Below are 12,956 nucleotides of genomic sequence, written 5' to 3'. Positions count from 1 at the left end.
TATATTGTTTTTAAGTGAATAATATATTTGGTGCTTAGGTATTCTAATATGGTTTTGAAAAGATGTTTCATTAAGCAAAATATTATGTATGAATATAAAGAGAGTCGCTTCTGACTTACATACACACAAATGAAATGGAAGCCTTACATATGCAAGTCAAGGAAAGAGTGTACATGTAAAACAAGCGTCAACACTACACGAGCAAACAGCTGACAAAAAGTTTTAATATAAATTGCTCTCAACTAGACCTTAATTTTTCCGTCATTTTGACTCAGATCTGTGTCTACAAGGTTGACTCTGACTTCGCTTTTGTTTACCCTTAAGTTTCAACAGGACGCAGCTGAAGGATTTTCACACTTTATGGGAAATATGTCAGAAGTGACGACTGGTGTTGATTTCCCCTCAGGGATTTCTACAGTTACAGACCCTGTCCACCATCATCACTCAGCTGAAGGCCCCAGAGCCTGGCATGCTGCATTTCATTTTCTGTCACTTACAACATAAATGTGGCAACAAAGCTGCTCTAGGCGATACATTGCAGTCCATTACATACTGAGTGACCAGCACGCCATGCAAATGATATATGCTATGACGCTTCCTAGTCACTCATTTCCAGAAGAATCAATTTTTTTAGAGCTGTAGCTCTGGTCCTGGAGTATCTGTTCCCTGTCTGTGCTGTTTTTTTGTCCCAACTTGGCCCTTAATTCCCAGTGCTAATTGATGCCTGTGACTGATCTGCATGTTGGTTCAGACTTTTTTTCTGCATTGAGTCCTTGATTTAAAACACAGCATACTCCAGTTAAAGTGCAACAATTCAATATCCTCAGCACACAGACGTTTATGCATTCTCTCTTTTACATGCTACTTAAGAATTTGCTCGCTTTCTTTATAGTAAACAGCTCTTAACTGGTAATCAATTCATGATAACCAGTGGGAAAACATTGTAGGAGTTGTCTGATACAGTATCATTGCTCCCTGTGTCTATTTAAGTCCAACTGGTTACACATCTGAATGAGGGCAGCCCTGAAACACACTCATTAACAGGTTCATACCAATTACAAATTTCATTCATCTTATAAAGATCTGAAAAAAAGACAGCTCGTGATTAACCTTTATAACTGAAAACGTGTTGGTTCAAATCTCAGAAAAGACACTGCTATTGTCCAAGCAAGGTATTTCACTTATTGTAATTGCTCCCATGTAATGTCCTTCTGTATAACATTTTAATAAAGCATATACTAAAAAAAAGCTTTTTAAAGCTGAAATAGTTACAATAAATAGAGAAAGTAAATACCTTTTGTCAAAGGGCAGCAGTTACAGTGTGAATTGCATTAATTGTCAATAGCACTTTTCTCCAATTTTATACATCTGAAAAGTGAAAAACACACACAGTTTGTTGCCTATTCTTGCCTTTGACAGCAAGCTACAGCGCTGAGAAAAACTGTATGAGAGCAACCCTAGGTTGGTCTCTTGTGTATTTCAGACCTAAAATGTAAAACATAAGATTAAGATCATTCTAATATTTCTAGTTTTCTAGACCATTTTTAGTTTGGTCAGGTTATTTTGATTAATAAGCTACAATAAATGACCCAACAGTATATATCCTCCCATGAGCAATTCTCAGATTCAGTATCTGGAGGAACCTCCTTCAGAAGCAACGGCTTCAACTGGTCTTTACTTTAACTGTTTATTGGACTCTCAGAGCAGCTTTTATAAATTTTGGCCGATGCCCTTTGTTCTTTCAAGTTGGTGACATTCTGAAGGTTTCTTAGCGTGAAGAGTTTGCTTTAGGTCCTGCCTTAGCATTTCAATGTGGTTTGCGTCCAGACTCTGACTTGATTAATCCAAAATGTGTCATTTTTTCTGCTTCATCCATTTGGCTGTAGATCTGTTTGTTAAGAGTCATTGTCTTGGTGCATGGCTCAGCTGCAGATGACAAATAGATGGCCAGACATTTTCCTCCAGGATTTATTTATTCGAGATGATAAAATGCCAAATTCAAGGTTCCATCAAAGATAACAAACCATTTGGGACCTGAGGCACTGCCATGCTTGACAGTCAGGATTAAGTTTTTCTGTTGGAAAAATTATTGCCAAATAATTCAACTTCTGACTCATGTGTTCAGGTAACAATCTTCCAGTAGACTTGTAGATCATCCAGGTGCTCTCTGCCAATGTTCTTTTTAATGGAGAAAAATGTTTCTTCCTGGCTAACCTCCTGTAAAACCATTCCCGTTCAGTCTTTTCCTGATTAGTGGAGAGACCTAATTTTACTCTGTGGTTGTTTGCAACTTCCCCGGATAATTTTCCAGGTTACTCTTAGGACGAGTGGTACTGCATAGAGTCACTGTGATGTTGAATATTTTCTATTTGTAGACTCTCTTTTTGACAGTGGACTGATGAAGCCTCAAATGATAAGAAATGGTTTTGAATCCTCTACAGTCTGATGTACGCAAACAGTTTTTTTTTTAATCCTCTGAAATCTTTTTTTGAGAGTGATGTGACATACTGTATGCCCACTCCAGAGACAGCCAGGTACTGGACCTGCAATCTATAAACTGTATATTCACCTCTTGAATTACTTCACAGCTGCTCAATTCCAGTTTAAACAGCAGTATGTCTGCTCTGTATTCACGAAGTAAAACAGAAGCTTGAAAGGCAAAGTGACACAGGCTGAGTGTGATGCTTTTTGATTACAGTTGAACAAGGAGTGAGAAGGAAAAGATTATTGCTGCCTTCCTGTAAGGTCCCGAGTGAGTCATTCATTTTCAGTCTTATTTGCTTTGCACTGAGTTGAACAACATGTAACCTTTAGTTATGTTGAGTCTGGCGAAGGCCACTCTGTAATGTATCATTACTGTATGACGCACAGTACCACTAAGGGAATATCACAGGTAATATAATGTAGAGAAACAAGATTAATACAGCTGGCCTAATATTGATACAGAGGCCTCTTAAAATTAATTTACAGATAACCAAAATTCATTTTTAAAATCATTTCTTTATTTTTGTGTTGTTCTCTGCAAATGGTCTAATAACACAGTGGCATCATACTACAGTGTGTCAGGATCAGCTTCAGTTTTAAGATGCTGAATAAATTCTGTACTTTGATTCAGATATAAAATTAGAAGTTTTAATAAGAAAGCACAGCAGTCTCTTTACAACATAATCTCTTAATTAGAACCTGTGTAAGATTATTGATTTGCCAAAGTCAATTTTTTCCCCCACCAAATCTACTTGCATTTTTACATTCTGTAAAAGGTCTTTTTAAACCAAAAAGCCACGGTAATACAGTATTTAGAAAAAAAAATCACAGTGTAGTACAGTATGTTTGTAAATTATATTTTAAAATATGCAAAATACAATGTGTACGTTAACATACTTTGTTTAATTGATAAAATATGTATTTTTCATATGTCAAAAATAGAAGTTAATATAAATGATGCAAAGCCTCTAATGGTTTTAAGTAGTTACAAAATCAAACAACACATTAAAAAAAACAGTGAAACAGCTTTCTTAATTGCTAAAGTGATGATAAATTATTTAAACAGAATAATGGATTTCAGGAATCCAAATTATATCTAAAACAAAAAGAATATGTTAATGCAACAGTTATGAATTCTTAAGTTGGATACCATATATAATTATGGTGGGAAAAAAAACATTAAAACTCCCTAATTTATATTCTTTGACATTAATGATAAGTGCAGCTGTGCCTTAGTCATTAACCAAAAATGTGGCTTTATTATTTCTAGGAATTTGCTATGACAGTCTCTATCCACTCTTGAGGATCCTTAGTCAGGTTCAGTAAAATGGGCCTAATGCTTCTGCATGCTCTTTAAGTGAATGAATTTCTAGAAGAATAGTGATAGTGGTCTGTGAACATATTACAAAGGTACACTGCACAGGCATGACATTGCATCAAGGCATAATACACAATCACACAGATTCAATATGTGTAAAAAGTACACAATTACACCCATTAAAGCTGTTTTTTTTCCCTAATAATCCTGCTTAAAACGATCTTCTTCTTAAAATGTGAATGGTAGTTAAAAAAATCAAAAGGAATACATACTGTATTGTACTGTAGGTAACTGCCTATACGATACATTGTCAGCAGCTATATAAACTCTGCAACTCGGTACAGAAGTATAGCTCTCGGGTGGCAGCTGAGCTAACAGCCAACAGAAGGGTTAAGCAGTAGCATACTCAGCTCCTGCAGCCAGAACCTAGATAGGAGACCTGGGGAGACATCATGCCTGGTCCCTGCAGCCAGAACCTAGATGGGAGACCTGGGGAGACATCATGCCTGGTCCTGGTACCAAAGAAAGGACGCCTCTCTGTCCTCAATGACTACAGACCAGTTGTGCTGACTTCTCATGTCATGAAGACACTGGAGAGGCTGGTCTTGTCCCACCTGTGACCCCTTATCAGGTCATTACCGGACACCCTACAGTTCGCCTACCAGCCCACTGTTGGTGTGGAAGATGCAATCATCTACATATTGCAAAGGTCCTAATAGCACCTGGACTAGGCTGGCAGCACTGTGAGGATTAAGTTTTTCAACCTCCAGAGCCTTCAATACTATCCAGCCTCTATTGCTAGGTAGGAAGCTGGAGGAGATGCAGGTGGGTGCCTCCATGATCTCATGGATCACAGACAATCTGACAGGCAGACCACAGTCTGTGATACTGCAGAACTTTGTGTCTGAACAGGCAGTGAGTAACACAGGGGCTCCTCAGGGGACAATTCTTTCTCCGTTCCTCTTCACCCTCTATACTTCAGACTTTAAATACAACTCAAAGTCATGCCACCTGCAGAAGTTCAGACGACTCTACAATTGTGAGATACTGTATATTGAGGGTGGGCAGGAGGAATAGTACAGAGGACTGGTCAGCAGGTTTGTGGAGTGGTGTGGGGAGAACCACCTGTAATTGAATGTGGCAAAGCTGAAGGAGCTGGTGATAGATTTCAGGAGGAAAAGGGTCCAACCTACTCATGTCTACATCCTTGGGAGTAGCATGGAGATAGTGGACCCATACAAGTACCTGGGAGTGCACATGGACGATAGACTGGAATGGTCTAAGAATACAGAGGCCATCTACAAGAAGGGTCAGAGCCCACTTTACTTCTTAAGGTCCTTCAATGTGTGTAGTAAGATGCAACATATGTTCTATCAGTCGGTGGTGGCGAGCACCATTTTCTACGCGGTGGTATGCTGGGGCTCTGGGATTAGAGCAGGGGATGCTAACAGGCTGAACAAGCTCATCAGAAGAGCAAGCTCTGTCATTGGGTCTGATCTGGACCCCCTGGAGGTAATGGCTGAGAGGAGAATGGTGTCCAAACTAGGGGCCATCATGGACAACGTCTCCAATCCCCTCATGACATGCTTGTGAGAATGAAGAGCACGTTTTGCAACAGGCTGATCCAACCACGGTGAGACAGGGAGCGCTACAGGAGGTCATTCTTGCCTTCTGCCATAAGACTGTACAACTCATCCACTGTGTGTCTTGACAGGGACAACATTGACATTAACCTGTTTTTGGACTAAACAGTAAACTCAATGCTTACATCTGGCTTTTCCTGTTTACAACTGTTTTTTGTGCAATATATGCCAGGGACTTGTGCAATATATTTATAATGTGCAATACAACTTTTTGTGTTCTGTTCTGGTTTGTTCTTTGTATGTCCTGGACTGTGAGCAACTCTTCTTAGTGCACTTCTCACTGACTGTACTGATTGTATTGTATGTATTGTATTGTTGTATTTATTGTATTGTTGGCTGTGCTAAGCTGCTGTTGCACTGCAATTTCCCTCACGGGATCAATAAAGAATTTATCTATCTTCTGAGAAAGCTAAGGTTGCTGCTCGAAGAGGTGATAGTGAGGCCAATAGGGGGCGCTCACCCTGTGTGGTTCCTAATACCCCAGTATAGTGATGGGGACGCTATACTGTAAAAAAGGCCCTGTCCTTTGAATGCAACATAAAACTGAGGTAATAACAAATTGCTCGAATAGAGTTTTTCTGGTTTCCTGGCCTTGACCAATCATGACCTCCTAATAATCCCCATCTATGAATCGGCTTTATCACTCGGTGGTGGTGGAGGGGAGCTCCCATTACTTGTTAAGTGCTTTGAGTGGAGTGTCCAGAAACGTTTAAGAAATTATTATTATTACATATTAGCTGTTGAAGAAAAAATATCTGAGGAAAATACTGTGGAGGCCTGTAACAGGGGAACCTTTGTTGTGAAGCGAGTTTTTTGGTTGGAACATCTATGGAACAATATACAGGCCAACTGGTTGTGTTAAGAGTATTAGAGAGATTGGGCAAATATGTGCACATGGGTGAAGTGAACACATTTGCATGTATAAGCAGTGTAGCCCACAGTTGCAGCTCATCAGCAGCCTCTGTAGTTGGGATTGAGACAGATATACCCCCTGGAGAGCAGTCTCCGAGGAGGACCAATGGTTAGCTCCCAAGGTAAGGAGGTCTGGTCTCACCCTCTTGTTAGCATGGAGGCATAGCTCTCGGGTGGCAGCCAAGCTGATAGCCACTAGGATTAGCAGGAGGTTTCCCATGGCAACAGAGAAGAGTAGGTTAAAGTAGTAGCTGTTGCCGTTTCAGGTTAGCAGGTATAGATTACAGGTAGCAACCCTGGCCAAACGCGATCAGCCAAGTAGGTTTCCACTGCAATTACTATTTAAAGAAATTTAGGGGTAAATTAGTCAGGGAACTATAATTAACGGTTATTAGCAGTTACAGCATTTAGTCTTCTCTCCCCAAAAGGGGACATTGAGCTTGAGAGGTGGGGTTTGTAGGAGCCCTCGGGATGCACAGAGGTGGTGCAGGGAACTGTCTCAGGATCACTCACTTGCCTGGTAAAAGGACGTCTCGCCTTTCATCCTGGGAGAGCAGATGCTATTAACAATAATCCCAGAGGGCAGTACACAAAAGTGAAAACAACAAGTGTTTTATAAGGAAAGTCTAGTGGGGGTACAGATCTGGTACGGGTTGTATGGCTACAGTTAATGATTCATGGTTTATAGCGGTATGTGTGTTCGTAAGTCAAAGGTACCTGGTTTGGGGTTACATGGTTTAGGGATATCATTATGGCTAACAACTCCACGTAAGAGCCTGTGAGGCTCAGGGTGTCACCGAGGGATGGGTGTGCAGTCCTGGATCGTGGTTAAAAGAGTTTTCTGCTATAGAGAAAAGACCAAGGAAGGAAACCCAGCTGCAGTTCACCTAAATTGCCCTGTATTAAAATCGGGAAGCTGAAAAACTGCGAGTCTAGGGGTGTGAGTGGCCAGTGAACGTGTTGGCATGGTCACAAGCAAGGCTGTATTAGATTAAGTAGGGAGCTGCATCAACATGCGTAGGCTGCAAAGGAACAAGTAAAGGTTTATTCCATGCCGTCAACACCCGAAGAATGCTCCCCAGCTGAAAGTTGTGTTTCTTCTTCTCTTTTCAGCATGAAATAAACCTTTACTTGTTTCCTGTGTTAGATTAATGTTTTTTTTCTGAAAAGCATCTGTCTGTACAGGGTATTTGAGGTGAAAGGAGCTGATGAATTATTAATTTTCCTACATCAAGAAAAGCCTGTGCAAAATGAGAATTAAAACAAGAAAGGCTGAAGTTGATAAGCATGTTCACCTAGGTTTACTTTTATACCATTTAAACTTGAAAACTGCAGGTGTTTTGGTATTCAGATTAGTTTTTTTCAGACATGAAAGGGTATACTCACGGTGGTGGCACAGTTAATGTCCTTCCACATTATTGCTTCCCTGGAGAGATCAGACACCTCAAAGAGATTGTCCACGATAACCTCCCCGATCATGTCGTGACTTGTGAACCTGTCAAAGTCGTACACGCTGAAGTGCAGTTTTCTGTTGCACAGCTGATCATATTCCACAGGAAACTGAAAGGTCTCATCAAAGACTGGGTTGAGAGTTTTTCGGTGAACTCGAGTTTGAAACTTCTTTTTCCGGTCTGGAAGCAGATACATCTTGACATAGGGGTCTGAGGTCCCTGTGAAGTCCTTGGCAGGCAGCTCCAGTGCTTTGATCATTTTAACGATAAGCATCTCGTTCTCATAATCGTATTGGAGAGCAAAGTTCAGTTTTCCACAGGTTTGGACATTTTCCTGGTTGTTATCTTCAGAATCAACTGACTTCTGCTTATAGAGTTCTGGCTTAATTCGGCCGATGCTGGTAGAAGTCTGTCTCATCTGCACACTGTCCATACTGAAATCCACACTTGACACATGCATTTGGCGAGGCAGGTGTCTGCGGAAGGAGTTATGCCTGTCACAAAGGAAAAGAAGAATTAACACTGCTCTTTAAAAGACCGAACCCAAAGCCTGAATCAAACCCTAAAAGCTTTGTACATCCTAATCCTAAAGACTCATAAAATTACATTTTCTGCTATTTATAAGTCAAAACTAACCATTTTTGTGATAAAAATAAAAAAAGCTGAACACTGTGCCAGTTTTTGGCAACTTTATACAGTTCTGTGCTGCTTATAGGTTGGACCCCTTCCTCCTGAAATCTATCACCAGCTCCTTCATCTTTGCCACATTCAATTGCAGGAGTGATGTGGGGAGAACCACCTGCAATTGAATGTGGCAAAGACGAAGGAGTTGGTGATAGATTTCAGGACGAAAAGGGTCCAGCCTACTCCTGTCTATATCCATGGGTGTAGCATGGAGATAGTGGACTCATACAAGTACCTGGGAGTGCAAATGGATGATAGACTGGAATGGTCTAAGAACGCCTTCTGCCATAAGACTGTACAACGCATCCACTGTGTGTCTGGGCAGGGGCAACATTGACATTAACCTGTTTTTGTACTAAACAGTAAACTCTCTGCTTACATCTGGCTTTTTGTGCAATATATGCCAGGGACTTGTGCAATACATTTATATTTATGTTGTGTAATACAACTTTTTGTGTACTGTTCTGGTTTGTTTCTTTGTATATTCTGGATTGTGAGTTACTCTTAGTGCACTTCTCACTAACTGTACTGTATTGTGTATTATTGTATCATTTCGTTACACTGTGCTGTGTTGACTGTGTTAAGCCACTGTTGCATTGCAATTTCCTTCACGGGATCAATAAAATATAAGTATCTTATACTGTACATATGCTAAAATCACAATTCACTGCGAAATTAAACACTGAATGAAATTAACTGTTTAAGTTTATTTTTAGATTACTTTTTTAAAAAAAAAAACTTTTCTTTAGTTGTAATTCAATATATCACGCTTACTTTAAAATATTGAGATTAAAGAACAGGCTATAAAATGTTTGATTAAAATAATTAAACCTCTGGAGCTGCTGTGTGCTTTTTTCCCCTCATTCTGTTAATGAAAGTGAAGTCTTTCCACAAACCTTGGCTTTTTTATGTTCTTCTGTTTCCTAGCAACTAACACCTGTTTCCACTAGCTGTTAGATGCAGTGTCTTGAGCCATTAACTTTATATTCTAATGGTTTCAAAATCACAGTTGAACAAGCACAGTGCTGAATTTAAAATACTGGATTTGAGTTATGGGAACTAATATGCAGCTTTTCTGTTGCATCGCCCATTTAAATGATACCTTTATAATGGACCCACTGCAGGTCACATGACCAATGACCCAATTAAAGGGTCATGCAAAGCTGACATTTAAGTGGGTAAATCTCTGCACCATAATGTTATACATACTGTATATACTGTATATATAATTTATATGTATATATATTTACTATAAACAAAGGAAGAAATTTATATTTACTGTAAAAAAACTCAAATAAAATAAAGGCAAGAATTCAAAACTAAAACAGATAATATATAATCTTTTATAACATGAGATTACATATTAATACATTTTAGGTAAACTGTATGATGGTACAGAATCAAGCTCAAGACATGTTACAATAATCACAGACCCAGGTCTTCAGATTCAGGTCACTCCACTGAGAGAATATATACCCTTAGTCTTCCTATTAGGCAGATGGAGAAAAAATATGTCCCCTGTTTCATAAACTGCAATGTTTAGACTTCCTTCACTGTTTCAATAAAAACTGCTAATCCCTCCTTGCATTTTTTGGAGGTTGGCTTGTGTCCATTCCCATTTCACAGCAACAAAACTACACCTACTGGAAGCAGGCAAATATACCCTAGCTGGTAGTAATTGTCCTAAGTGGTTTAGACATGCTCCTTATTCATTAAAATAGGGACATCTGTTGTCTGGCTTGAAAGAACAAATCTGCAGTGCGCTGAAATGTCTTTCAACTACACAACTAAAACTAAAAAGTACATTGCTGCCATCAAGAAAAAAATATTTATCTTCTGTTATTTGGCAATAACAAAATAATTATCTTACGAGATAATACATTATCCCGGTACTTTAAGTGATTATAACATGATAGTACAATTGTAATGCAATACACATTATCATTAGTTGACTTCCATTTTTAGGCACTAGAAGCAATTTCACAGTACCCTTCCTTATTTACGGATAAGTATGAGTGTCCTCATGGTTATAATGACTGTGCTCACATTACTGTTGGTTCAAATTATGAGATTTCATCATGAACAAATCCCAAGCAAGTGCACATTCTGCAGAGTTGGACACTGTCACAAACACTTAACCCAGAGTTTCAGCTGAGCTCTCGGTTGCTGACAATGGAATACTGTTGTTCATAGACTCAAATAATCATTGGTATCTTGCAATAATCAGCTGATGCTCTATCTTGTAATAAAAAGACAAATTTCTTGTGATCATAAGATACCACAGGATTTTTTTGTCATTATAGGCAACAATGTGCTTCTGTAACCAAAGCAATGAAGTTTATGAAAATTATAACATGAATTAAAGCAAGCCTTTTGGTAGAACTTTTGTCAGTTTTTTATTACTTTGGTACAAAAAGTGGGTATAGAAAGTCACTACCCCTTTTGTGTTCACTTATCTAAAAAAGTTATTTTACTGTTGTAAAATTAATTAATTAACGTTTTAGAATTTTATTTTCTCTCAGCTAATGTGGGTTACTGTGTGTAAATAAAAATGGAACAAGCCAAATGTAATTAGTTTTTATTTTCAAAGTGCCATACAACAGAAGGTACAAATTTTGAAAGAGGGTGGTGACTTTCTATACCCACTGGTATTTACCTAGTTGGTCTATCTGCCTTCTAAGACAAAGAATAATAAACACCTGCTTTATGAAGTGAATTGTGAGGAGGTATTCCTGCTATGAGTCAAGCAAAAGTATTACTGTATATATTTATGCACTAAAAATTGTTTAAAGCACATCTAGTCAAAAATACTTTATGCTAATCTATATGCTAAACACTTTCTTATATTTACATTTTTTACCATTATTTTATGGTAATCAAGGACTTCAAATTGAAGGTGATAAAACTGCTATGAACCAGAGAGAAAAACAAATCACAGAGAGGAAAAAACCACCTTTACCAGTGACAATGAAGTTTAAGCCTCAATGTTCGATATTTGTATGATAACTGTATTTGGGTCTCAGTGGTAAGGAAACTGTGAATGGGTTTGCACTGTGATGGTTATGATGCTTGCCCAAATAACTCCTTATAACAAGGAGACCAAACCTCAGCAAGGCGAGACAAATCTATGCAAACGTATTCTTCTGAAAAGTGTAAGAAGATGGGAAAAGTACTAGAATCGCAGGCATTCCTGCCTTTATTTACTGGTACACAGTTGCAAGCAGAATTTGCATACACACTTTCAACTAACGTCCTAGTTACAATCCTCTTTGAAGTTAAATAAGGGGTGATGGAATATTTTCATTTGTAAATGCAACAATTCTTTAGTTTAAAATGGCTGTGGGAAACTGCCTATCTTTGTCTTTTTAAGCAGAGACTGTACATGTACTGTAGTTCTTACTAAATTGGGGTAAGTAACCAACAACACAGTACATAAAGACAGGCTAAACTAAGTGTCAATAGTGGTTCTTTCAGGAGGCAAAGTGCAGCTGTTTGCTTGGTCCCAGTGCGACTTGAAACTCAAAAGCACATCAGTTCCACTTAGCCATGTTACTAATTACATGGTGCTTGTTAAACACCAAGTCACAGAATATGTAGACAAGTAACTGATTATTTAATTACTGGGGTAGTTTACTACTGTTGCCATGGCTCCGTAATTCCCATACTTTTTATAGTGCCTCTGACATTAACAAGATTATAAGGATCACACAAAGGAGCAGCAACAGGATAGTTTTTCCTGTTACTACAGTATGCTATACTTAGCAAAGCAGAGTGCTTCTCTTTTCAAGTTCTTGGGACAAAATCTACAAGTCAAGTCACATATAAAATAGTTATCAAATAGCAATCATTACAAAGATAGTTCACCAGGAGTTATCCTCACAGGTAAGTTGTACTTTCAGTACCAAATGGGTATAATAGAGATGGTGTTGCCTAGCAAGACACATAGAATGTCCTAGAACTATAAGAAAAAATGATGGCATTTAGTGTCTCATTTTAATCCTTCCAAACCTTCTAATTCAATCACCTATCAAAATGTTAGTCTGTCACATTTACTCACCCATTTGAAATCACCAATTTGTAACTGAACTTGACTCCGTGCTGGCATTCACACACTAGCCCCAGGAGTGGTGGAGACAGCACAGCAGTTTAACTGAGACATCTGCATCATTTCACTATTCACTGTACTACTTTCCCATTTCCTAGAATGCAAGAGGGCTTTGGTGTCAGGACAAGGACAGAACTCAACCACACATGCTTCAAAGGTGCCCCGACTATGTGTGGTGGTGTGAGCTTTGGTACAGCAGCTTGGTACACCTCCCATATCCAGTGGGAGAAAAGGAAATGGTTGCCATGATTAGTCATTGAGGAAAAAGCAGGGCACCAGCTCCGAAGCATCTTTCTATTATCGGCTTTCAGAATCATATGACATTTAAAACTGAACTGATGTGGAGGCTACAAGTGCTT

At 38.8% G+C, this 12,956-nt stretch overlaps 1 protein-coding gene across 2 annotated transcripts in view; it reads right to left on the bottom strand.

The window, feature by feature from the left end:
• The window catches only part of syt10 (synaptotagmin X), a 47,178-nt gene that overhangs the window by 18,628 nt on the left and 15,594 nt on the right, over positions 1 to 12,956 (bottom strand). For both annotated transcript variants that reach the window (XM_006633066.3, XM_015352008.2), the window contains exon 3: positions 7,744 to 8,302. In XM_006633066.3, coding sequence (XP_006633129.1) covers positions 7,744 to 8,302 — 559 coding nt within the window. The remainder of the gene's footprint in view (positions 1 to 7,743; positions 8,303 to 12,956) is intronic.

The sequence above is a fragment of the Lepisosteus oculatus genome, chromosome 7, assembly GCF_040954835.1.
Source record: "Lepisosteus oculatus isolate fLepOcu1 chromosome 7, fLepOcu1.hap2, whole genome shotgun sequence".
NCBI classification, from domain to species: Eukaryota; Metazoa; Chordata; class Actinopteri; order Semionotiformes; family Lepisosteidae; genus Lepisosteus; species Lepisosteus oculatus.
The sequence above is the reverse complement of the archived record's forward strand: the minus strand, read 5'-3'. Positions and strand labels throughout refer to the sequence as shown.